Source organism: Ovis aries, chromosome 6, assembly GCF_016772045.2.
Source record: "Ovis aries strain OAR_USU_Benz2616 breed Rambouillet chromosome 6, ARS-UI_Ramb_v3.0, whole genome shotgun sequence".
Taxonomy (NCBI): Eukaryota; Metazoa; Chordata; class Mammalia; order Artiodactyla; family Bovidae; genus Ovis; species Ovis aries.
In genome coordinates this window covers 84,169,515-84,197,192 of record NC_056059.1, presented here as the reverse complement: position 1 = coordinate 84,197,192, position 27,678 = coordinate 84,169,515, and the positions used below count along the sequence as shown (strand labels likewise).

The window sequence follows — 27,678 nt, the reverse complement described above, 5'->3', positions numbered from 1 at the left end:
TCCTGAAACTTGGTATCAGAAAAAATATGATAGCTCTTCGATGAAGATAATAGATTTTTTCGAGTACACACACACATGTTTAAGTTTCCCAGATTTATTATGTGGAGCAGGTTGTCCAGTTGCATTTAACATTAAAAGTATAAAGTGAGATAGTAAGAAAATAAGTAACCAGGGAATGGTAGCTACTATACATTTCAGTTAAAATGTATTAGCCCAACCTTACTTATCTCAGACCTTTTAGAAGGAGCCATTGCTTTTAGTGCTCTGTGTCATTTATCAAGTAGTCACTTGCTTGCTCTGAAGTCATAGTGGATTTTTTTTCTATTGTTTTTTTTTTTTTTTTTTCTATTAGGAATCATTAGAGATGCAACTAAAACATCCAAAGTACCTTATTGTGGATTTTAGCAAACCTGAGGTAAATAAACACTGTAGATTTGAGAGAGGCAGTGCAGTGGGGGGTGGGAATGATAAGCAATTATAAATTTAAAACAGACCAACTATATATATATGTATATATAAATATATATAGTGCAACTGTATATATAGAGAAAGCAACTATATATATATTTATAGTGCGTGTGTATGTGTGTGTGTATATATATATATATATATATACACTTTTCTGTCAGACCATTAGCTTCTTTAAAAATAAAGGTTGTATTCATGTATCAAGCTGACTCCTAGATTAAAAATAGGATTTTATGTAGTGAAAAATGTTTAAATAATAGGGAAAATGTTTTCTTTTATGATATGCCAGGTTTGATAGTTAAAAGGTGGTTTCATTAATTTATGCAAAGGTAATCTTATTAAGAGATTTTCTGAACCATGTAGAGTTTTATATAATACATATTTCTTCCCTAAAAATCTTGGAAGCATTTATTTTGCTTTTTGAAGTCACTGGATCAGTTTTATACTGGTGAATGTATTTGTGATAAGTAAAGAATTATAATAACAGTTTTGAAATTTATAAATAATTGATAAGAAAAGAAAAAGGAATTCTCATACCAACATTTGTTTCCTTTGTTTAGTTGATACTACTTTGTTTCATATGGATAACCTAATGAAAATTAGGCATACAGCTTGGGATTAGAACTTGGATCTGTTACTTAACTATAGCTTGAAGTCAGTCAAGTCCTTTAACTTTTCAAGCCTCAGCTTCCTCATCTGTTAAAGATAACAGTAATAAGCTAATTCATTTATTAATTAAGTTAAATTATGTCTTAAAGGTATTAGCACAGTGCCTGACACATATTATACACTCACTAAATACTGACCAATTTTTAATGTTCTCAATAGGCACCTTTAGAGATTCACTCAGCCATGCTTGCCTTGGACCAGTTTCAGGAGAACTATAGTCGCAAGCCAAATATTGGGTAATGTTCTTTCTCTGAAACAACCTTTTTTCTTATTGAAATACTACTAGATACACCAAATTGTGTAAACACTTCTGACCCAGCCTATTTTTCTCATAGAAGTGGAAAGATCAATTTATAAAAATGGAGTTATACTAAATAAAATTTTTCCTATTTTGAAGTTTTCAAAAGCTACAACTTAAAAAAATCTGAGAACTATTAAATTATAAATCCATTATATAATTTTTACCTTCTATGTATTGTTGCAAAAAGTTTTTCCTTTGTACATTTAAAACTAAATTCTTACTTACAAACTGTTCTTAAGTGAGCATGATTTTGAAGGAATGTATTTATAAACCAGCTGTCTTTAAAGTCATTAAACACTTCATGTTACATGGTTGGCAAAAGTCCAGTTTTTTAACATATTTCTTAAATTTCAATTAGCTATTGAGAAAATTGACATTGAGGAGCTTTATTTTGAATTCTAGGTGCCAACAAGATTCAGAAGAACTGTTGAAACTGGCAACATCTATAAGTGAAACCTTGGAAGAGAAGGTGAATATTCAGTTTGAGTGTCAAAAATTATATAACATATAAATTTTCTACATATTAATGTTCTCTTAGCCTTTAAATTCCAGTTTTGCTACTTACTGACTCTGTGACAGTAGGCAAGTTATTTGACATTAAATTCAACCTGAGTTTTTGAAACCTTTGCCGCTTTTAATTAGATCATTTTCTTCTTATTGATTAAGAAGAAATCATATAGAAATCAGTTCTTTACATATAGAAAACACATTTTACAGATATTCTCTTCCAGTCTGTGGGTTGTCTTTTCATGTTATTACAACGTCTTTTAAGGAACAGAAGCTTTTAATTTTGATAAAGTTTAATTCATCAGTTTTTCCTTTTTTATGGTTTGTGCCTTTTTTAAGTCAAAATCACAAATCTTTTCTCCCTTATTTTCTTCTAGATTTGTTGTGTTGTGAGTTTATATTTATAGACCTTGCACAGTGTACATCATTATACATTTTTAACTCATTGTGTACAGTTTTGTACATTTATGAATTCATCTTTTTCTCCTTTGTTAGGCATAGAACTAAGTTAATTTTTTGTATCAGAATATTTTGTATCAGTAATTCTAGCCTATTTATTGAAAAGACAGTTTTTTCTTCATTTGTTTTTGTTTTTTGTTTTGTTTTGTTCTTTGTTTTTTTGGCTTCTTTGTCAGAAATTCATTGACCACATATGTGTACGGCTCTTTCTGAATTCAGTATAGTCTTCCATTGGTTGTTTCTGTCTTTCTACTAGTACCATCCTTTCTTGACTGCTGTAGCTTTAAAATAAGACTTGAAATCACATGTGCTCTCTGGTGCATTTCTCAGAAAGAAAGTGAAAGTGTTAGTCACTCTGTCATGTCCAATTCTTTGCAACCCTGTGGAATGTAGCCTGTCTGATTTCTCTGTCCATGGATTCTCCAGGCAAGAATAATGGAGTGGGTAGCCATTCCCTTCTCCAGGGGATCTTCTCGATTCAGGGATTGAACCCAGGTCTCCTGCATCTGCAGATCTGAACCACCAGGGAAGCATTTCTCAGAAGGAGCTTAGAATTAACAGTATTCCCCCCTAAATACACAAATACTGTTATTTCACATAGAATTTCAAGAGATTAATTGATCCCTACTTGAATCTTAAGATCACAGTTACTGATATTGAAAGAACAGGAAGAGAAAGAGAAGCCAGAGCTCATGAAGAGATCTTTGTGACAAATAAGAATTGTGCTAAAATAATAGCTCTAACATCCAGTTCTCCATTTTTTCCTTAAAAATACTAATAAATTATATTTTGAAAAACATCATCTTTAAGTATGATAATGAGAACTTTGTGATGAGTGGCCCTTAGATTAGTATGTAAAAGTGCCATTACTCTCTTGATTTTTTTTTTTTCTAAACTGCCTTTTCTTTTAAGATTTTTTTGTTTTTAGAATTCTGTTTATTTATTTATTTTTGAGTGTGCTGGGTCTTCTTTGCTGTGTGGGTTTTTCTCTAGTTACATCATATGGGGGCTACTCTGTAGTTGCAGTATGCAGGCTTCTGATCTTGGTAGCTTCTCTTGTTGCAGAGCATGAACTATTGAGGGTACACAGGCTTTAGCAGCTGCAACACGTGGCCTCAGTAGTTGCAACTCCCAGGCTCTAGAGTACCAGTTCAATAGTTGTGATACATGGGCTTAGTTGCTTATGTAAACTGCCTTTTCTAACAATACATAGTCTCATTATTTTACTGTTTTACTTTTTATGTACCACTTAACGTAAAATGATGGCTCCTTATCCTTTCTTATCCTTGGATCATTTTATTTTTATTTATCTGGTTCAAGGTTTTACCATGTTTTTCATTAAAATGTGTCTTTAAAAATTTTGGCTAATTTACATCACAGAACTGTTCTCTAACAAGAACTATAAGTGGTTGATAATCTAGGTAATTCTGAGTTATTCCCTAGTGTAACATGGAGAGTCAAAAAACAAAAATGCATGGGTTCTGGTCAAGAAAAATACTGCCTACTGTTAACTGTAGTTGGATCTTTTGTTATGAGATTGGGACTTTTTTTAGGATTTAAAAACTATTCTGGAAATTGAGTAGCTCTTTTAAAAGTTAAACTATGGTTATTCTCACATCAAGTCATTGCAGTTTTGCATATACCATAAAAATACTATTAAGATTATTGTCTTTTGTGGCTTGTGTTTCAGCCTGAAGTAAATTATGACATCGTGCGTTGGCTTTCTTGGACTGCCCAAGGCTTTTTACCCCCACTTGCTGCAGCAGTAGGAGGTGTTGCCAGCCAAGAAGTACTGAAAGCTGTAACTGGAAAGTTTTCTCCTTTGTGCCAGTGGGTGGGTTCTCTATTTTAATATTTTTTATACTTAAGGCTGAATTAGTTACCCATATAACAAATTCTAAGGTACAACATAGTATTGATCAATATGAAAGCAAAAATATATTTTTCATGCATAAATTGGGTGTGATGTGCCACCAAAATTTAATTCTGTAATAGAAACTGACAAGATCATTTGTTGAAGATACGGGATTTAACCCAGAGTTGCATTCTAGGATGTATTTCTCTCATTTGTGAGAGTGAGGGAGTGCATTTTCTATCCTTTTATTTGGTTTCCACTACTGTTAGCTTAGCAGTCATGCACTTTCAGGATTCTTGAACTGTTCCATGGAGTTACATTGGCATCATGAATCTTCAGATTCCCTAGCATCTAAGTATAAATTTCTAAAGGTAGAAGGCATAGGAATGATAAAAGTTTGAGCACTATATAGGGTAAAAGCATCACAGGATGGAAAACCTTTGGTTTTTGTTATCAAAAAGAATAATTGGCAAGAGTGTATAAAAGGACACTTTTCAGGCCCTTTATTTTTTGAAAAACTTTGAACATATTGTTTTTAAAAGTTTTAAATTTAGTTTTAATAATTAAAATTTGTAAATTTATAATTTAAATTTGACAGATGCTATTAAGTAATGCTATTTTGCTGGTGAATTCAGTAGTAAGAGTGGTTTAGGTATAATTGTTAGCAGCATATGGAATGTAAATTGGGTTATTAACGTAGAGTTTATCTTTAAATAAATAATCGTTTATTTGTGTTCATGATCATGTTCAAATTTAGCCATCAGTTCAGTTCAGTTCAGTTGCTCAGTCGTGTCTGACTCTTTGTGACCCCATTAATCACAGCATGCCAGGCCTTCCTGTCCATCACCAGCTCACAGAGTTTACTCAGACTCATGTCCATCGAGTCATTGATGCCATCCAGCCATCTCATCCTCTGTCATCCCCTTTTCCTCCTGGCTCCAATCCCTCCCAGCATTAGAGTCTTTTCCAATGAGTCAGCTCTTCGCATGAGGTAGCCAAAGTACTGGAGTTTCAGTTTTAGCATCTTCCTTCCAAAGAACCCTCAGGACTGATCTCCATTAGAATGGACTGGTTGGATCTCCTTGCAGTCCAAGGGACTCTCAAGACCCTTCTCCAACACTACAGTTCAAGAGCATCAATTCTTCGGCACTCAGCTTTCTTCACAGTCCAACCCTCACATCCATACATCACTACTGGAAAAACCATAGCCTTGACCTGATGGACCTTTGTTGGCAAAGTAATGTCTCTGCTTTTGAATATACTATCTAGGTTGGTCATAACTTTCCTTCCAAGGAGTAAGTGTCTTTTAATTTCATGGCTGCAATCACCATCTGCAGTAATTTTGGAGCCCCCCAAAATAAAGTCTGACACTGTTTCCCCATCTATTTCACAGGAAGTGATGGGACCAGATGCCATGATCTTAGTTTTCTGAATGTTGAGCTTTAAGCCAACTTTTTCACTCTCCTCTTTCACTTTCATCAAGAAGCTTTTTAATTCCTCTTCACTTTCTGCCGTAAGGGTGGTGTCATCTGCATATCTGAGGTTATTGCTATTTCTCCCAGCAATCTTGATTCCAGCTTGTGCTTCTTCCAGCCCAGCATTTCTCATGATGTACTCTGCATAGAAGTTAAATAAGCAGGATGACAATATACAGCCTTGACGTACTCCTTTTCCTATTTGGAACCAGTCTGTTGTTCCATGTCCAGTTCTAACTGTTGTTTCCTGACGTGCACATAGGTTTCTCAAGCGGCAGGTCAGGTGGTCTGGTATTCCCATCTCTTTCAGAATTTTCCATAGTTTATTGTGATCCATGCAGTCAAAGGCTTTGGCATAGTCAATAAAGCAGAAAGAGATGTTTTTCTGGAACTCTCTTGCTTTTTCGATGATCCAGCAGATGTTGGCAATTTGATCTCTGGTTCCTCTGCCTTTTCTAAAACCAGCTTGAATATCAGGAAGTTCATGGTTCACATATTGCTGAAGCCTGGCTTGGAGAATTTTGAGCATTACTTCACTAGCTTGTGAGATGAGTGCAATTGTGCAGCACTTTGAGCATTCTTTGGCATTTCCTTTCTTTGGGATTGGAATGAAAACTGACCTTTTCCAGTCCTGTGGCCACTGCTGAGTTTTCCAAATTTGCTGGCATATTGAGTGCAGCACTTTCACAGCATCATCTTTCAGGCTGAAGTAGCTCAAGTGGAATTCCATCACCTCCACTAGCTTTGTTCGTAGTGATGCTTTCTAAGGCCCACTTGACTTCGCATTCCAGGATGTCTGGCTCTACGGGAGTGATCATACCATTGTGATTATCTGGGTCATGAAGATCTTTTTTGTACAGTTCTGTGTATTCTTGCCACCTCTTCTTAATATCTTCTGTTTGTGTTAGGTTCATACAATTTCTGTCCTTTATCGAGCCCATCTTTGCATGAAATGTTCCCTTGGTATCTCCAATTTTCTTGAAGAGATCTCTAGTCTTTCCCACTCTGTTGTTTTCCTCTATTTCTTTGCATTGATCGCTGAGGAAGGCTTTCTTATCTCTCCTTGCTATTCTTTGGAACTCTGCATTTAGATGCTTATATCTTTCCTTTTCTCCTTTGCTTTTGGCTTCTCTTTTCACAGCTATTTGTAAGCCTCCTCAGACAGCCATTTTGCTTTTTTGCATTTCTTTTCCATGGGGATGGTCTTGATCCCTGTCTCCTGTACAGTGTTACGAACCTCCATCCATTTCATCAGGCACTCTATCTATCAGATCTAGTCCCTTAATCTATTTCTCACTTCCACTGTATAATCATAAGGGATTTGATTTAGGTCATACCTGAATGGTCTAGTGGTTTTCCCTACTTTCTTCAATTTAAGTCTGAATTTGGCAATAAGGAGTTCATGATCTGAGCCACAATCAGCTTCTGGTCTTGTTTTTGCTGACTGTATAGAGCTTTTCCATCTTTGGCTATAAAGAATATAATCAATCTGATTTCAGTGTTGACCATCTTGTCAAGTTTTTTTCATTAACTTAAACTAATTCTGACTGATGTTATTTTATATGCTTAGATTGTGGCTCCATAGACAACTTCCTCCTAGTATGTATCTAGTAATTATAAGTGATATATAATATACCTAAGTTCGAAAATAATACAGGATAGGTACTTTCTATCTAAGTAATCAAATTATTTATTCAAATGTAATTGAAATTGAATGATGCTTCCTGAGTTTATGTAGTAATAGTAAATACATTTGGAGGTGAAATTTCCTTTTGTTTAAGATTTAGATATATCATCTATAAGATGGCTAAAATGACCTGAATCAAATATCATCTTTTTATAATTCCTCATGGTTAATGTAGATTTAACCATACTACAGAAGATAATTACTTTTTCTAGCAGTTTAGTTTTCCACATAATAAGCTGTGTTTTTATATTCTACTTTAAGTTATACATTGAAGCAGCAGATCTTGTCGAATCCCTCAGCAAACCTGAACGAGAAGAATTTCTCCCACGGTAATACTGACATTTTTTTGCTTTTTCCTTAGTTGTATATTGATAAGCAGCACCAAAATTAAAGAATTTTTGTATAAACATGGGTTTTTTTAAAATGTATTTTCTCCTAATTCACTCCTGCAGTCTTTTCTCCTCTACATGTATAGATTGTGTCATAATAATGCAGTATCTTGTAAACATTTTATTAATATTGAATATAAAGTTTTAAATTGTGTATAATGAGAGTGGTTAAGTTTCAAAACACCATTCTGATTTTATATGGAAATTGTTGATACCTGCATCTTTTATTTATGTCAGTCATTCTTCACTTATTTGGGTTACAGATCTCTTTGAGAATCTAATCAAAGCTTATTAATTCTTTCTGCAAAAAATACATGTAACCCAAAGTTCTGCTTTCATTTTAAGTGGGTTAACAGCTTCAAAGCCCATCCATAGTCTTCTCTATAAACTTTTGTAAAATCCCTGCCTTAAAAATGTTTTTCTAGATAAACTAAAGTTACCTTCATTCAAGTCATTTGGAGTTATATTAGTCAAATGAAAAAAAGAATAACCTGATTTTCTATGAGGTTTTTTTCACTTTCAAATAAAATTAATTATGTTTTAGTTTAGAAGAAACTCCTAAAGAGTATTCTATTTAAATAAAGCATTAAATTGGTACCAGTAGTAATGAAACTAACCTTAATTTTTTTATGCCTTTCTATTTTTTTGGTTTGTGTTGTTTTCTCCAGAGGAGATAGATATGATGCCTTACGAGCCTGCATTGGAGACACTTTATGTCAGAAGCTACAAAATTTGAATATCTTTTTAGTAAGTGGGAATAATGATGAGAATAAATAGTACAATCAAATTGCTATCGTGCTTCAAATTAATTTGTTAAGGGAGTACCATTTCTAAATAATACAGTAGATATTCAGGAAATGTTTTAAACAGGAATTTTTTAAACTGTGGCTTGCAGGCCAGATCCATCCTACTGCCTGTTTTTATCAAGTTTCATGAGAACACAGCTAAGTCATAGGTTGTCTATGGCTTCTTTTATACTTTAATAGTGGCAGTTGTGTAGTTATAACAAAGACCATATGGCCTACAAAGCTAAAAACATTCACTGTCTGGCCCTTTATAGAAAGAGTTTGCCAACCCATCACCTAAAGAATTAATACATGTAAAATTAAAATATAATAGTTTTGAACATTAAATGATTTTCTAGAAATACATTAAAAATTGTGGGTGGTTGGAGGTTCTTTGTTTTTTCTTGTCAAATGTAAGAATATGTAGGTGGATCTTTCTTAAGGGTCTTACTGCATTGGGCAGGGAGCTCCTCAGTAGCATAAAACTTCTTTTCCTGCCATAACTGTTATAATCAGTTCTAAAAATACTGCTGATTTTTAATATTCCTTTTTTAAGTAACATTTTGAAAGTCAGCAGTTATTGCTGAGCTTTTATTTATGTGTAGAACTATTGTTAGTTTTTATTTAAAAGTCTTAGAATAGTTATATTCATCAAATGAATTTAGAAAAATTTCTGCAAACAAGTAATCTTTTTAATTAGAATTTTACAGTCTTTCATGCTGGCTGTTTCCATCTTATATAAAAAAATGAGTTCAATTTTTGGCTTTTGTTTGGAATATTAAAATGTCTTCTGTTTAAAAGAATTTTTAATACTATGCTTTTCCTTCTATGATTTATACATTGTTTTCTTTAGCTGAAACACTCATGATACCATAAACCACTAAATATTTTAAAATAAAATAATTTTAACATTGTTTTTAATATTCACATTATTTTTAAAAGTATGTTATTATAACAGCATTTGAGAAAATTAAGATGAAATTGCTCTTTAGTAAGTAGAAGTTTTAATATTATGTAATGGGTTATATTTTTTTTCTTCTCCACAGGTAGGATGTGGAGCCATAGGCTGTGAAATGTTAAAAAATTTTGCTTTGCTTGGTGTTGGCACAGGCAAAGAGAAAGGAATGGTAAGATATAAATCCTTAAGACTTAAAAAGTTATATTTCTCTGGCTGCCCATTTTTGAACCACATTAGACTGCTTGGCTCCAAAGCATTGATTTTTGAGGGTAGGGTATTAGGCTACAAATTGGATGATTCTACCCTGACCATTTTTCAAAATTCATGTAACTTTGTGGCAAATCACTTGAGTTTTCTGCTCCTCACTTTCTTTCTTAATTTACTGTGAAACTGTTATTGTACTACTTGCCTCATAATCATGAAGATCAAATATGAATGGGCTTTTCCAATAAAAAAGCACATTAATATTGTTATTTCATTAGATACTACTTCTTATTAAATAAATATTTAAGATGAGAGAAGTTAACATTAGAAAGTTGCAGAGTACTCAGATATTGTTTCAATTAGTGATCAAAGAAGAATGAGTAATAAAAACATTGGTATATAATATAAATTAAGATGATATATGTGAGTTAATTGGAAAACCATGTCATATATTTAAATAAAATATATTTCACTGATGCTGCTTGCCTTTAAAATGTAGTAGTACTTACAGTAGTGATATTACAGATTTACCATGATGCTTAATAGTAATTAAATGACTAAAATATGTGGAATCGTTCATGTTTTATAGTTTATTAAGCTTGCTATTACAGTCATAGGCAGATCTCCTACCGTTACGTTATTCTTGATCAGTTCAGTTCAGTTGCTTAGTCACATCCGACTCTTTGCGACCCCGTGGACTACAGCCTGCCAGGCTTCCCTGTCCATCACCAACTCTGGAGCTTACTCAAACTTACGTCCATTGAGTTGGTGATGCCATCCAACCATCTCATCTTCTGTCATCCCTTTCTCCTCCCGCCTTCAATCTTTCCCATCATCAGGGTCTTTTCAAATGAGTCAGTTCTTTGCATCAGATGGCCAAAGTATTGGGAGTTTCAGCTCCAGCATCAGTCCTTCCAATGAATATTCAGGACTGATTTCCTTTAGGATGGACTGGTTGGATCTCCTTGCAGTCCAAAGGACTCTCAAGAGTCTTCTCCAACACCACAGTTCTAAAGCATCAATTCTGCTCTCAGCTTTCTTTATAGTCTGTCCATACATGACTACTGGAAAAACCATATCCTTGACTAGATGGACCTTTTTTGGCAAAGTAATGTCTCTGCTTTTTAATATGCAGTCTAGGTTGGTCATAACTTTTCTTTGAAGGAGCAAGTGTCTTTTAATTTCATGGCTGCAGTCAGCATCTGCAGTGATTTTGGAGCCCAAAACAATTAAGTCTGTCACTGTTTCCATTGTTTCCCCATCTATTTGCCATAAAGTGATTGGACTGGATGCTATGATCTTAGTTTTCTGAATGTTGAGCTTTAAGCCAACTTTTTCACTCTCCTCTTTCACTTTTATCAAGAAGCTCTTTAGTTCTTCCCTTTCTGTCATGAGGGTGGTGTCATCTGCATATCTGAGGTTATTGATATTTTTCTTGACAATATTGATTCTAGCTTATATCTCATCTAGCCCAGCGTTTCTCATGATACACTGTGCATATAAGTTAAACAAGCAGGTGACAGTATACAGCCTTGACGTACTCCTTTCTTGATTTGGAACCAGTCTGTTGTTCCATGTCCATTTCTAACTGTTGCTTCTTGATCTGCACACAGATTTCTCAGGAGATAGGTTAGGTGGTCTGGTATTCCCATCTCTTTAAGATTTTTCCACAGTTTGTTGTGATCCACACAGCATTCTTGCTCAACATTTCCTAAATTGTTTTCCACAAACCACTATTAGTTCTGCTGACTGTTAAAATATTTATAAAAAAGAAAAGAAAGTCCTTCGTGGTGTTAAGTTTGAATAACACCTACTTTACTCCTTAGAAATTCATAATAACGTATCAGCATATAAAAAGTCAGGAAAAGAGCTATAGTAAATAAACCAACTTACTTCAAGTAACAAAACAAGATAAGTTAATTGGGCAGTCTTTAACCTACTGCAAATACTATATAAATTATTCTTACTGTATAAAGTATTCTTTTATAAAATATTTACATGTGTATCCAAACTTAACTAGAAGGAAGTAAAGAGAAATCCCCAGGTTCCAGGAAACAAGAGGGAAATTAGTCCCTGACCTAAAAGCTATGGTAATTCACAAGTGTCCTGGTACATTAACTATTAATAGAAAGGGAAGTCATTTGTGAGAAATTGCAACTCATCATGCACCATGCTGGTGTATGTGTCCAAAATTTTATCATATCAAAATTTCAAGCAGATAAAAGAATATAACATATTTGGGGGTGTTGAAACCTCTAGATTAAACAGTGGCAAAAGTGCGTTATGGTGATACACACTGAGCATACATAGGACTATACAGCAAAATCAACATCCATTCAAGACAGTCCACAATGGAAAATGACAAATCTCTAGAAAAAAGTACCACCTGAAAAGTGAAAGTCACTCAATTGTGTCCTACTCTGTGACCCATGGACTACATAGTCCATGGAATTCTCCAGGCCGGAATACTGAGTGGGTAGCCTTCCCTTCTCCAGGGGATCTTCCCAACCCAGTGATCAAACTCAGGTCTCCTGCATTGCAGGCAGATTCTTTCCCAGCTGAGCCACAGGGGAAGCCCACCACCTAAAAGAATCAGCCAATGAAAATAGAAGAATTAGCTCTCCAAGAAATACAGAAAATAGAAGTGCTACAAATAATGTAACAAACAGACTGTAAAGTTAAAAATAACCAAAGACAGAGTAATGAAAACATGAGGTGGGGAAGGAAATTTTTACCAAAAGCCCAGAAAGAATTTCTGTATAGTCAGTGAACTTAAAATTCAAATGTAGCTGAAGTGAGAACTGATGACTAAGAGATAAATATTAATACCTAGAATGTAGTGTAGAGAAAGTCTTTTTCCTTGATAATTAAAGAGGATACATTTGCATGGTCTAACATAAATGTAGAATTTCCAGAGAGAGTAAAGATAGGGAAGATGTAAGGATAATGACAGAAGTTTCCAGAATTGAAGAGACAAGTGTGTTCCTATTAAAAACCTAAATTAATCCCAAACAAATCAAATGCAGAAATGAAAAAGATTACAAAAAATGATTACTTGGTAGACTTAACCAGCAATAAGTATACACCTGAAGACAAGGAAGCATATCTTCATAGTACACGTGACTTATCAACCTAGATTTCTATACCCAACTAAATCATCTTTTGAGAGAAATAAAGATAACTGACAAGTAAAATGATGAAAGATTATCACTAGCTAGTCCTCAGTGAATGAACTATGGGATTAATACAGGCAGTGTGTGAAGCCAAGGGTAAGTAGAAGCATTTGACAACAGTCTTAGGTTTAGATAAGCATTGATTTTTAAAACTTTTAATTAAGATGTTGACATTTTGGAATGAGATGGTTAAAAATAAGTAAAATGTTCCTTGATATCACAGAAAATAGGAGGGAGAGTTCAAATATCCTCCATTGTTCTAGAGGAAATGAAGAGTTTCATTTTAGATCTTAAGTCACATGTACATGTTAAAATTTTGAATATCACTGCGTAAAAACAGATTTAACTTCCATACCAGTTCATGAGTCATACCATTATGACTACTTTTAAAATTATCTTGGCTCTGTTTACTTTCATCTTGCATCCTTTAAAATGCAGGTATGCAAATTTTTTCTTAACCAGACTGTAACTGTTCTAGGTTTGTGGATGTTAAGTTTATCATAGCTACTGAGCTCTGCCATTGCAGTATAAAAACAGCCATAACCAATACTTAAACAAATGGTGTGACAGTGTTCCAGTAAAAATTATTTACAAAAACAGCTGTTTGCACTGTAGTTTGTATACCTCTGCTTTAGCAAGAGTTCCTTTCAAATTGAAACATGTAAGTGTTCTTTTCAGTCGAGATTGAGAATAAACATGTATAGAAAAAAAGAGCCAAATCTTCTATGACTAACCCATTACCTGTTTCTAAAATGTGATAGTGATATTTAGCCTCTATTTTGTTATGAAGAAAAATGTTTTGATCAGGATCTTCGATTGGTTTTAGCTATTTTGTTTGACATGTTCCTATGCTAAATATTCTTTAAATATAAGTAAAAAAACAGTAGTATTGGTAACCAGTTTTGAGTATTTTTTATTATAACTTTCACCAGCCAAGATGATTTATAACTTGTGGGAGTTAGTCATTCAGAGGAAAGCGAAGACAATTTAAACTTATCTCTTATGTAATTTCAGGCATTTTTTTTCTTTGATATTAGGTTACAGTAACAGATCCTGACTTGATAGAAAAATCCAACTTGAATAGACAGTTCCTATTTCGTCCTCATCACATACAGGTGTGTTGTTATACTGATTCAAATTTAAATCCTCTGTTGTGTTAAATAGAAAAATAGAAAATGGTGCTTGAACAAGTGTAGTATCTTTATTTTATTAGAATCTCTCAAATTATTGACAGGGAAAATACATAATTTTATTTTAATATAAAATTTATTTTTGTATTGATTCTGGGTGTTAAAATCTGAGTTGTGAATCATGGGCAATATTTTTGTCATTTTATAATCAAGATGTATCATATATTCAATTTTAGAAACATCTAAGGATATAAAAACTGGTTCCCTAATTTAAAGTTTTTTATAGGTGACAGATTTAACACTTTTTTTTAAGTTTTATTATAAAACATAAAGTTTTTGCTCTTTTGATCTTGTTTGATTATTTAACAATCTGTTTTGATTGTAAACCAATGCTTATTTTCTGTCTCTTTTTATGGAGGTCAAAATATTTGTCAGGAAAAGAAACAGTCAAGTAACTTTGCTCTGACTTTAGAAATGTTTTTTCACTTTATTGTTTTACAGCTCATTGAGAATCTTAGTAAATTAGCTTAGAAATACCATAAACAGAAAGATAAAGCATACTTTTATATAGTTGTATAAGTGGCATAGTTAACCAAATGACTCACCTATCCAAATATAAAGAACTAAGTAACAGGGTCTTTAATGAACTAAAATTTATGTCATAATATTCATTCACTGAACTGTGCATTTTACTTATAGAAGAACTATTAAGGCCTGTTTGCTTTAAACTTCTAATGTTTACAGTTTGTAACACTTGAAATGACAACAGTGATTTTAAAAAATTATAACTGAAACAAATAATTTCTTAAATATGTCCATCCAGAAATGTTAAATTCTTTAAAAAGGTTTTAGATTTTAAAATGTTAAATTACCATACCTCTGAGCTCACTTTCTGCAGAACTTACATTTCTGATATTTTGCTGAGTGTGTTCTAAACTTTTTTAGGCATAATAATGTGTGAATTATTAATTCTAATATGCAGTATTGGGATTTAGCATGACCACAACGAATATAATTTTCACAAACTAAAAATGAAAACCAGTCTCATTACATTATTCTTCATATGTAAATTGTATATGTTCAATCTTGGTCTATTTTTCCTGTTAACATTTATTTCCTCTGTTTTTATATATTGTTTAGAAGCCTAAAAGCTATACTGCTGCTGATGCAATCCTGAAAATAAATCCTCAGTTAAAGATAGATGCACATTTGAACAAAGTATGTTCAGCCACTGAGGCAATTTACAATGATGAGTTCTATACTAAGCAGGATATAATTATTACAGCATTAGATAATGTGGAAGCCAGGAGATATGTAGACAGGTATGTTCTTAAAATTCAGGTTCATAGAAATTGTCTTTGTTTTGTTTTTATTTCATTTTTTATACCTATTTATTGAACAATTACTGAATTTTCTGATTATTCTTTACATTCCTATTATATTTCTTGAACCCAGAACTTCTGATGATTTCCACTATAGATAGAATAAAATTTTAAATCTTTAAAATGACCTAAATTTTTTTCATAGAGTATCTGCCACCTATCCGTGACTCCAGCTTAAAATTTGCTATTTTTCCCTGGCTCTCCTTATTCTAGCTACACATTCTTTCCTTCTGTTCTTACAGGGGAACATCTAACACATTTCACTTCAGGGACTTGCACATACTCTCCTTCAGTCTCTAGAAATTGTGTTTATATTCTAAAAGTCAATCCCAAATCTACCTACTTATTCTTCACTTCCTTTAGTTTATTCCCCTCATCCTTTTAGTTTCAGCCTGAATGTCTTTATTGAAAAAGACTTTCTTTAACCCCAAAATTCTTAATTAGATCCTTCTCTGATAATCTTTCATAATACTGTTTTCTTCCTTTATAGCACTTATTTTTATTGACATGCATATTTATTTAATGTTTGTCTCCTCACTAAATCATTTATTCAGTTTTTATTTATTTTCCCATCACTCTATCTTCAGTGCTGAATACATGATGTCATTCAGTAAATATTTTTTAAATAAGTAGATGAATAAATGACTGTGATGTACATACTTTGTATAATCTTTCTTACATGTTTATATGACTCTTTAATGTTAGAGTGCTAGAGCAGATTTATTAGCAGGAATATTTATCAGTTGAGAGTATAATGGAAAGTTTGTAATCTTGGCCAGCAAAAAACAAAAATAAACTTTAACAAATGAAAGTATATAGAATATAGATATTGTAACTCTTTAGAAAGAAGGCTTGGGATAAAGAAAATGTTGAAAAGATATAGTAATGTGTGTTTGTGCTCAGTCACTTCAGTTGTGTCCCAACTCTTTGTGACACTACAGACTGTAGCCTGCCAGGCTCCTCTGTCTATGGGATTTTCCAGACAAGAGTACTGGAGTGGGTTACCATGCCCTTCTCTAGGGGATCTTCCTGACCCAGGGATAGAACCTGTGGCTCCTGCATTGCAGGCAGATTCTTTACCACTGAGCCACCAGGGAAGCCTATAGTAAGGTAGATATATACAGAGGGAGTTTTATATATATATAGTCATATATAGAGAGAGTCAGAAAATACAGAAAATAACCAAAGAAGAAATAGAAAGCAAGAGAAGAAAGAGTAATACATTAATTAAGAGTTAACCCAGAAGGAAAAAAGCCCACAATTTTGTAGGCGTTTTACAAGATAAATATAGTGTATCTTATTCTAAAACTACTCAATTTTGGTAATGGAAGGTGGAGGCAAAAGTTGCTACATTGAGCAACAAAGTTTATGGGAGAAAGGGGATGGAAATAATAAATGGGTTTTTGGTGGTAATGTATCTATTTCCTAAAATATTATATCCAAGAAGTGATCAACATGTGTAATGGTCAGTAAACATTGGTAGAATGTCCTCTGCTTAACGTTGTTATTGCTAACATCTGTGTTTGTTACCTATCTTCTTTTTGCTTAGCCGATGCTTAGCAAATCTACGGCCCCTCTTAGATTCTGGAACGATGGGCACTAAGGGACACACTGAAGTTATTGTACCTCATTTAACTGAATCCTATAATAGTCATGTAAGTGAACCAGTTTTTTTAAGTAAATCTTTCTTTTTTATATCTTATCATTTTTCTGTCTCATGATTTGTTTCTCTTTATCAGTCAGCACATTTGGTTAAGCATCCTTAATCAGTTCTGATTTTGATCTGCCAATAATGTTTGTGCATATATGTGTAGACGTTATTTTAAATATAGTTAAACTTAGTTTCTTGTTGTTGTTTTATTTGCCAAGTCATGTCTGACTCTGTTACTTACCCCATGGACTGTAGCCCACCAGGCTCCTCTGTCCAAGCAAGAATACTGGAGTGAGTTGCCATTTCCTACTGCAGATGATCTTCCCGGCCCAGGGATTGAACCTGTGCCTCCTGCATTGGGAGATGGGTTCTTTACCACTGAGACACCTGGAAGCCCTAAATGTATTTTTTTTAATCATCAGAATTTTGTTTCTAGTCTTTCTGGAATATTATGAGTTTACTGTTTCTTATTGCCGCTTGATTAGTTTCCTAACAACGTTAGTGACCCACCCAAAATCTTACTGAAGACTCAGTTTCTCCATATGAGGAACCAAGTCATTTATAGCTGTGTATTTTATATAAATGATATAGATGTAACTTTTTTTAACCTTTACAAGTGATATTGAGATACTACTAAATTTAAAAATCACTAGTCTAGGAAATAATTGTAGGCTTTAAAAAGAATTTTTAAAAGGTCAGCCCTGTTTGTAAAATTAAAAGAATATTATTTTATAAGCATAAACATTCCCTTTATTTAATGGATATATATGGTTTAGTAAAATTATTAAATTTTAATAAAATTTGTTTCCCCCTCTACTCTCATGAAATCAGAAGTTTATATAATAAAGAAATGATAAGAGACATAGTTGATAAGTTTGCTTTGAAGTAAATTAGATGAAGAAACTCATGATATGCCGGGGTCATTCTGGAAGATTTTCAAAATAGGGATGTTGCAAATTTCTGAAAGTCTTGATTCTCTCATACTACCACATCTTTCCCAAACCTTCTCCTATATATTTATAGACTGTGCCTTCATATTCAGGAAAACTAGAATTAAATGTTCCTTCTGACTTTCCTCTTGGGTTATAAAATATTTCGTGGTATTTTATAGATCAACAAAGGAAAATACAAATCTCTAAGTAAGGACTTCCCTGGTGGTCCAGTGGTTAACAGTCCACCTGCCAGGGCAGAGAACATGGGTTTGATCTCTGGTCCAGGAAGATTCCACATGCCGTGGGGTAGCAGAGCCTGTATGCCACAACTCCTGGGCCTGTTCTCTAGAGCCCACGAGCCACAGCTGCTGAACCTGTACTCTGCTACTACTGAAGCCTGTGTACCCTAGAGCCTATGCTGCATAACAAGAGAAGCCTGTACACAGCAACTAGAGAGTGGCCCCCTCCTGCTATAAGTAGAAAAAGCCTGCACACTGGACCCAGCGCCGCCATGAAATAAAAAATTAAAAAATAATAAGCGCAAATCTTTACAATAACAACAAAAAAAATTTCTAAGTAAAAAGAGACAAAGTGAGTTGTTTTAGATTGGGTAAGCCAGTAAGACTAAACGTACAAAAGTACCTGTAATAAATATAGATTTCTTCATTTTCACATGACACAACAAAGACATCTGTCATTTATTTAATGACATGCTTTCTGTAAGAGACCATACCAAGCATCAAGAGCACATGATTCCTATTGGCAAATATTGTTTCTCCCTGGAGAAAGAAACTCATGGTATGCTGAGCACTGTATCAGGAATTCTCTAATTGCTTTTCAAAATAAACAGTGTTATAAAGTTTTAAATATTACCTTTATGCTTTGAGAAAAATAATATAATGATATTTGGTAGTCTGTTATGGTACTACATGATACCAGAGGAGTTTGTTGTTACCTTGCCATATAAACAAGTCTGTTACAGAGTGTCAAAAGAATCAACGTTTCCTCTTAATGCCTAGGAAAAAGATTTTTTTAAAGTTGGATTTATTTCATTTTTGAATTTTATTTTTTAATGGTCTTAAAACACTCAAGTAAATTTAATCCATTAAAAATTGTCATTGCTGCTAACTGTTGTCATATTTTATAAATTAGCGGGATCCCCCAGAAGAAGAAATACCATTTTGTACCCTAAAATCCTTTCCAGCTGCTATTGAACACACTATACAATGGGCAAGAGATAAGGTAACAAAGATATTGTATAAGAAATTTTTCTCTGAAGTAGAAAAGATGGTATTTCTATCTTTTAAATAGACTCCTATTTATAATATTTTTTTCCTCTTTTCTGTTATAGTTTGAAAGTTCTTTTTCCTACAAGCCTTCATTGTTTAACAAATTTTGGCAAACATACCCATCTGCAGAAGAAGTCTTACAGGTAAAAATCAATACACTTTATTTTGAAGTATAGTTAATTTACAGTATAGTGTTAATTTCTGCGGTATAGTAAGATGCTTCCATTTTCTATATATACAAATATATACACACACACATTGTTTTTCATATTCTTTTCCATTATGGTTTATCACAGGATATTGAGTGTAGTTCCCTGTTTTGTACAATAGGACCTTGTTGTTTATCCATTCCATATATAATAGTTTGTATCTGCTAACCCGAACATTTTGTCATTATAATCTTACTTTTAACTTGCCTATAAATCATTTATTTTACATTCTTAAACAGTTATGCATTATTATTTACATAGTAATTAAGTATTTGAGGAATCTTGAAGTTAGCAGGTCACAAATAACCCTTCTTTTTTTAGTTTGGTCAAACTATATGGAATTGCCACTATTTTACCATATTTGACTCACAGAGCAGCAGTTCATATGGTTCAGCCTAATACAGGTATATAATAATAATGATGAGATAGCTACAAATAATAAAACAAGATTGTTAAGCTCTTTGGAAAAAACTGAGGTAAGTTCTAGTGAAAATTTCAGAAATAGGCCAAGGTTTCAGATTTTATTAGTCTCATGGTGAGGACAGCATCAAAGCTGCTTTCTTACTTTCCTTCAATTCTGCACTAAAAAGGCCAACTTTTTAGTGTAAAATATTATTCATAGCACTTCTCATAATAAGTGCATTTATAGTATTAACTTGCAGCTAGCCAGACATGAGGATGACTTGTGAGATAAGAAACAGTTTGAGAGTTAAAATTTTACATGCGATCTTTACCTATTCCCCCTCCAAAAAAGAAAAGAAAGAGGGAAAGGAGACAGACAGAGACAGGGAGTTTCATATGAGAATAATAAATTAAGGCACATGAGCTAGCACTTCAAAAGTTGCCTAACAATTCTTGGGAAATGCATGTACATGTTTGTGTGATTAATTGGACATGTGTTTGTTTTGTTTTTTCCTCATTCTAGAAGATACAAACCGGACACAGTTTAGAAGGCTGTTTTCAAGTGATTAAGTTACTTAGCAGAAGACCTAGAAGTTGGTCCCAGTGTGTAGAATTAGCAAGATTAAAGTTTGAAAAATATTTTAACCATAAGGTATGTGTATACTGTAAAACATTTAGAAAAAGTCTAAACTTGACTCATTTAATTATTATAACATTCATTTAATTGACCTGAAATGTCTACTCTTTCTTTCTGGAACCTTTTCAAAAATGAATAGGTTAACTGAGAACAAGTGATGGACACACAACCCATTTCTTTCTGAATGTTACTGATTCAAGTGTGAAAGTGTTAGTCACTAAGTCGTTCCAGCTCTTTGTAATTCCATGGACTGTAGCCTCCAGACTCCTCTGTCCATGGCATTCTCCAGGCAAGAATACTGGAGTGGGTACCATTCTCTTTTCCAGGAGATCCTCCCGACCCAGGGATCAAACCCTAGTCTCCTGCATTGCAGGCAGATTCTTTACCATCTGAGTTACTAGGTAGAATGTGTTTCAACTCCACTCGTTGTCTTGTCAGTTGTGCATTTAAGTAATTCTTGTTCCTTCTAGAGAAGGAATACATTTAATCAGTCTTAAAAGAAGGGTTTTTTTCAAATTAAAACAAGAGCTCGAGAAAATAGAGATTCCATCAGAAATTTGTTGGAATTTTGCCTTCTCCATCTAAATCTAACAATCACATTTTGTCTGTTTCCTCATTGTAAAAAGGGGGTTATAAATTGGTACCTGACTCATAGTATAGTGGTGAGGATTAAGTGAGTTAATACATGCAAAGTATTTAGCATAGAACCTGGCCCATAAATAAATGTCCATAAATATTTAGTGAAATGTTAGATGTTATTCTTTCTCCAGTTACATACGGTTCCTGAAATGTGTCCATCACTGTCTTTCATCTCTCCCTCTTTTTAGGCTCTTACCTATTGAAATATAAAATAAGTTCATCTGTTTTCAAACATTTTTAAATTATACTTAACCCTACTTTTCACTTCCTTTTTTTGCTCTGCTTATTGGAAAAGTGGTCTGTACTCACTGTTGCCATATCTCTACCCAATATGTGTCTTCTTTCCCTACGGCCATTGAAATTATTCTTAACATGACTATCAGTGACCTCGTGTTTCAAAATCTAAAGAACTCTTTTTTTAATTTTATCATCTGTGGGTTTTTTAACTTTTTTTCTTATGGAAACATTCAACCACAGAAATAATAGAGGAAGTAGCATGTAGTGAATCTCCATGTACTCCTCATATATTCTTCACCCAGATTTAACAATTACCAACTCATAGAACCCCAGGTGACTCAGTGGTAAAGAATCTGCCTACCAGTGCAGGAGACTCAGGAGATGTGAGTTCTATTCCTGGGTTGGGAAGATCCCCTGGAGGAAGAAATGGCAACCCACTCCAGTATTCTTGCCTGGAAAATCCCATGAACAGAGGAGCTTGGCAGGCTACATACAGTCCATGATCACAAAGAGTCAGACATGACTGGGCATGCATGCACAGAATCACAGAACTCACAGAAATCCTGTTTCATATATATCCCGCCTAGTGTACCCTTCCCCTAGATGGTTTTGAAGCAAGTCTCAAACATCGTATCATTTCAAAATAAAAAATGTAATGTATTTTCACTGGATTTTTTGGTTGGTTTGTTTAAGAATTAGCTCTTCAAAAGGAGCAGTTTGCTGTTTAGTTGTACAGTCATGTCTGACTCTTTGCAATCCCGTGGACAGTAGCCCACCAGGCTCTTCTGTCCACGGGATTATCCAGGCAAGAATACTGGAGTGGATTGCCATTTCCTTCTCCAAAAGGGGCAGAATGAGATGTAAAGTATGCCACCATTTGTGTAAAAGGGATAAAATAATCTATATTCATGTTTGTCATAGATGCAAAAAAAAAATATGCTAAGTGCTGATAAAAAAATAGCTAGAGGTTATTCCAAGTGAGGATCAGGGTCAGTGACAGGAGAATAGACAGATAATGTACAGGGTGACTGGGAGACTTTACTGTATATCTTTTTATTTTATTTTTTTTTACTTCAGTTAATAATGAGTAGTGATTGTTTTTAATTCAGTTTTTTTCTTTAGGCTCTTCAGCTGCTTCACTGTTTCCCTCTGGACACACGATTAAAAGATGGCAGTAAGTATTGAGAAGAAAGTTTAATGTGGTTTATTATTGACTGCTGAAATTGAAAATAATGTATTTTTTCATTTTGTTAGGTTTGTTTTGGCAGTCACCAAAGAGACCCCCCTCTCCATTAAAATTTGATCTAAATGAACCTTTGTAAGTATATATATCCAGTTTTATATGTATCCTTCATTGTAAACCTCAACTGTTTAGGTTTACATTGTAGGGTAAAAACTTCATTTTAATGTTAAAATATTGCATCCATCATAATCTAAGAATTATCATAGCATTTTGGCCAAGAAAGCAAGCCACAATTCTTCTCTCCCCACATAGATAAATCTGTTTATTTACATGGTAAATAGCTTCATTATTTTTATCTTTTCTAAAGTGCAACCAAAGTGTCATCTCTTTGATTTTATTCATAGAAAATGTAAAATGAAAACAAATGTTCTCCTATTTAATGAACTCAGTATATAAGAAACTTTGATTATATGGGGGAGAATGATTATTACTAAATAACTCCCTAAATATTCTCAGATTAATTTTCAAAAGAGTTGGTCTTTGAGTAAATACCTGTATATCCTATCTGTATTAGATACAGATTTATAAACACACACACTCACTTTTATGTACACAGTTTAATTAAGCACTTAGCTTAATTAAGCACTTGCAACAAGTAACTCTGTGCTTTGTTTTTTCCTCTGGAGCTTATTCTAGTCACCTTATCCTACTGCTTCTTCTGTAAAACTTGACTTTTTTGTTTTTAAACACTCATTTGCTTAGTTTGATCTCATTATACACGTTTTACAACCAAATTTGCAATATTTTCTTATGAATTAAAATGAATTTTCTTTCAATACTTTAATTTTCTACTTCTGGCCACTTCTCTACCCAGAGTAGTCTTGATCACTACCTGAATAATAGTCCTTACGAAAATAAACATCTGATGTTTTCTTTTTTTTTTTTACTTTTTTATTTTTTAAATTTTAAAATCTTTAATTCTTACATGCGTTCCCAAACATGAACCCCCTTCCCACCTCCCTCCCCACAGCATCTCTCTGGGTCATCCCTATGCACCAGCCCCAAGCATGCTGTATCCTGTGTCAGACATAGACTGGCGATTCAATTCTTACATGATAGTATACATGTTAGAATGCCATTCTCCCAAATCATCCCACCCTCTCCCTCTTCCTCTGAGTCCAAAAGTCCATTATACATATCTGTGTCTTTTTTCCTGTCTTGCATACAGGGTCGTCATTGCCATCTTCCTAAATTCCATATATATGTGTTAGTATACTGTATTGGTGTTTTTCTTTCTGGCTTACTTCACTCTGTATAATTGGCTCCAGTTTCATCCATCTCATTAGAACTGATTCAAATGTATTCCTTTTAATGGCTGAGTAATACTCCATTGTGTATATGTACCACAGCTTTCTTATCCATTCATCTGCTGATGGACATCTAGGTTGTTTCCATGTCCTGGCTATTATAAACAGTGCTGCGATGAACATTGGGGTACATGTGTCTCTTTCCATTCTGGTTTCCTCAGTGTGTATGCCCAGCAGCGGGATTGCTGGGTCATAAGGTAGTTCTATTTGCAATTTTTAAGGAATCTCCATACTGTTCTCCATAGTGGCTGTACTAGTTTGCATTCCCACCAACAGTGTAGGAGGGTTCCCTTTTCTCCACACCCTCTCCAGCATTTATTGCTTGCAGATTTTTGGATCACAGACATTCTGACTGGTATGAAGTGGTACCTCATTGTGGTTTTGATTTGCATTTCTCTAATAATGAGTGATGTTGAACATCTTTTCATGTGTTTGTTAGCCATCCGTATGTCTTCTTTGGAGAAATGTCTATTTAGTTCTTTGGCCCATTTTTTGATTGGGTCGTTTATTTTCTGGAATTGAGCTGCATAAGTTGCTTGTATATTTTTGAGATTAGTTGTTTGTCAGTTGCTTCATTTGCTATTATTTTCTCCCATTCAGAAGGCTGTCTTTTCACCTTGCTTATATTTTCCTTTGTTGTGCAGAAGCTTTTAATTTTAATTAGATCCCATTTGTTTATTTTTGCTTTTATTTCCAGAATTCTGGGAGGTGGATCATAGAGGATCCTGCTGTGATTTATGTCTGAGAGTGTTTTGCCTATGTTCTCCTCTAGGAGTTTTATAGTTTCCGATCTTACATTTAGATCTTTAATCCATTTTGAGTTTATTTTTGTGTGCGGTGTTAGAAAGTGATCTAGTTTCATTCTTTTACAAGTGGTTGACCAGTTTTCCCAGCACCACTTGTTAAAGAGATTGTCTTTACTCCATTGTATATTCTTGCCTCCTTTGTCAAAGATAAGGTGTCCATATGTGTGTGGATTTATCTCTGGGCTTTCTATTTTGTTCCATTGATCTATATGTCTGTCTTTGTGCCAGTACCATACTGTCTTGATGACTGTGGCTTTGTAGTAGAGCCTGAAGTCAGGCAAGTTGATTCCTCCAGTTCCATTCTTCTTTCTCAAGATTGCTTTGGCTATTCGAGGTTTTTTGTATTTCTATACAAATCTTGAAATTATTTGTTCTAGTTCTGTGAAAAATGTGGCTGGTAGCTTGATAGGGATTGCATTGAATTTGTAAATTGCTTCGGGTAGTATACTCATTTTCACTATATTGATTCTTCCGATCCATGAACATGGCATATTTCTCCATCTATTAGTGTCCTCTTTGATTTCTTTCATCAGTGTTTTATAGTTTTCTATATATAGGTCTTTAGTTTCTTTAGGTAGATATATTCCTAAGTATTTTATTCTTTTCGTTGCAATGGTGAATGGAATTGTTTCCTTAATTTCTTTTCTACTTTCTCATTATTCGTGTATAGGAATGCAAGGGATTTCTGTGTGTTGATTTTATATCCTGCAAATTTACTGTATTCATTGATTAGCTCTAGTAATTTTCTGGTGGAGTCTTTAGGGTTTTCCATGTAGAGGATCATGTCATCTGCAAACAGTGAGAGTTTTACTTCTTCTTTTCCAATTTGGTTTCCTTTTATTTCTTTTTCTGCTCTGATTGCTGTGGCCAAAACTTCCAGAACTATGTTGAATAGTAGCGGTGAAAGTGGGCAGCCTTGTCTTGTTCCTGACTTTAGGGGAAATGCTTTCAATTTTTCACCATTGAGGATAATGTTTGCTGTGGGTTTGTCATAGATAGCTTTGATTATGTTGAGGTATGTTCCTTCTATTCCTGCTTTCTGGAGAGTTTTTATCATAAATGGATGTTGAATTTTGTCAAAGGCCTTCTCTGCATCTATTGAGATAATCATATGGTTTTTATTTTTCAATTTGTTAATGTGGTGAATTACATTGATTGATTTGCGGATATTGAAGAATCCTTGCATCCCTGAGATAAAGCCCACTTGGTCACGGTGTATGATCTTTTTAATGTGTTGTTGGATTCTGATTGCTAGAATTTTGTTGAGGATTTTTGCATCTATGTTCATCAGTGATATTGGCCTGTAGTTTTCTTTTTTTGTGACATCTTTGTCAGGTTTTGGTATTAGGGTGATGGTGGCCTCATAGAATGAGTTTGGAAGTTTACCTTCCTCTGCAATTTTCTGGAAGAGTTTGAGTAGGATAGTTGTTAGCTCTTCTCTAAATTTTTGGTAGAATTCAGCTGTGAAGCCGTCTGGACCTGGGCTTTTGTTTGCTGGAAGATTTCTGATTACAGTTTCAATTTTCGTGCTTGTGATGGGTCTGTTAAGATTTTCTATTTCCTCCTGGTTCAGTTTTGGAAAATTGTACTTTTCTAAGAATTTGTCCATTTCTTCCACGTTGTCCATTTTATTGGCATACAACTGCTGATAGTATTCTCTTATGATGCTTTGTATTTCTGTGTTGTCTGTTGTGATCTCTCCATTTTCATTTCTAATTTTATTGATTTGATTTTTCTCTTTGCTTCTTGATGAGTCTGGCTAATGGTTTGTCAATTTTATTTATCCTTTCAAAGAACCAGCTTTTGGCTTTGTTGATTTTTGCTATGGTCTCTTTTGTTTCTTTTGCATTTATTTCTGCCCTAATTTTTAAGATTTCTTTCCTTCTACTAACTCTGGGGTTCTCCAATTCTTCCTTTTCTAGTTGCTTTAGTTGTAGAATTAGGTTATTTATTTGACTTTTTTCTTGTTTCTTGAGGTATGCCTGTATTGCTATGAACTTTCCTCTTAGCACTGCTTTTATAGTGTCCCACAGGTTTTGGGTTGTTGTGTTTTCATTTTCATTAGTTTCTATGCATATTTTGATTTCTTTTTTGATTTCTCCTGTGATTTGTTGGTTATTCAGAAGTGTGTTGTTCAACCTCCATATGTTGGAATTTTTAATAGGTTTTCTCCTGTAATTGAGATCTAATCTTAATGCATTATGGTCAGAAAAGATGCTTGGAATGATTTCGATTTTTTGAATTTATCAAGTTTAGATTTATGGCCCAGGATGTGATCTAACCTGGAGAAGGTTCCATGAGCATTTGAAAAAAAGGTGAAATTCATTGTTTTGGGGTGAAATGTCCTATAGATATCAATTAGGTCTAACTGATCTAATGTATCATTTAAAGTTTGCGTTTCTTTGTTAATTTTCTGTTTAGTTGATCTGTCCATAGGTGTGAGTGGGGTATTAAAGTCTCCCACTATTATTGTGTTATTGTTGATTTCCCCTTTCATACTTGTTAGCATTTGTCTTACATATTGCGGTGCTCCTATATTGGGTGCGTATATATTTATAACTGTTATATCTTCTTCTTGGACTGTTCCTTTGATCATTATGTAGTGGCCTTCTTTGTCTCTTTTCACAGCCTTTGTTTTAAAGTCTATTTTATCGGATATGAGTATTGCCACTCCTGCTTTCTTTTGGTCTCTATTTGCATGGTATATCTTTTCCAGCCCTTCACTTTCAGTCTGTATGTGTCCCTGGTTTTGAGGTGGGTCTCTTGTAAGCAGCATATAGAGGGGTCTTGTTTTTGTATCCATTCTGCCAGTCTTTGTCTTTTGGTTGGGGCGTTCAACCCATTTACGTTTAAGGTAATTATTGATATGTATGATCCCGTTACC

At 33.9% G+C, this 27,678-nt stretch overlaps 1 protein-coding gene across 3 annotated transcripts in view; it reads left to right on the top strand.

Moving 5' to 3' along the window:
* Nucleotides 1–27,678, top strand: part of UBA6 (ubiquitin like modifier activating enzyme 6) — a 95,972-nt gene that overhangs the window by 51,251 nt on the left and 17,043 nt on the right. For 2 of the 3 annotated variants that reach the window (XM_004009863.5, XM_060417149.1), the window contains exons 11-25: nucleotides 353–415; nucleotides 1,297–1,373; nucleotides 1,841–1,907; nucleotides 4,095–4,238; nucleotides 7,683–7,750; nucleotides 8,479–8,557; nucleotides 9,642–9,722; nucleotides 13,968–14,045; nucleotides 15,201–15,382; nucleotides 16,992–17,097; nucleotides 19,178–19,267; nucleotides 19,377–19,457; nucleotides 20,449–20,577; nucleotides 22,561–22,612; nucleotides 22,693–22,756. In XM_004009863.5, coding sequence (XP_004009912.1) covers nucleotides 353–415; nucleotides 1,297–1,373; nucleotides 1,841–1,907; nucleotides 4,095–4,238; nucleotides 7,683–7,750; nucleotides 8,479–8,557; nucleotides 9,642–9,722; nucleotides 13,968–14,045; nucleotides 15,201–15,382; nucleotides 16,992–17,097; nucleotides 19,178–19,267; nucleotides 19,377–19,457; nucleotides 20,449–20,577; nucleotides 22,561–22,612; nucleotides 22,693–22,756 — 1,361 coding nt within the window. The remainder of the gene's footprint in view (nucleotides 1–352; nucleotides 416–1,296; nucleotides 1,374–1,840; nucleotides 1,908–4,094; nucleotides 4,239–7,682; nucleotides 7,751–8,478; nucleotides 8,558–9,641; nucleotides 9,723–13,967; nucleotides 14,046–15,200; nucleotides 15,383–16,991; nucleotides 17,098–19,177; nucleotides 19,268–19,376; nucleotides 19,458–20,448; nucleotides 20,578–22,560; nucleotides 22,613–22,692; nucleotides 22,757–27,678) is intronic. The other variant, XM_042251465.1, reaches the window with a different exon arrangement.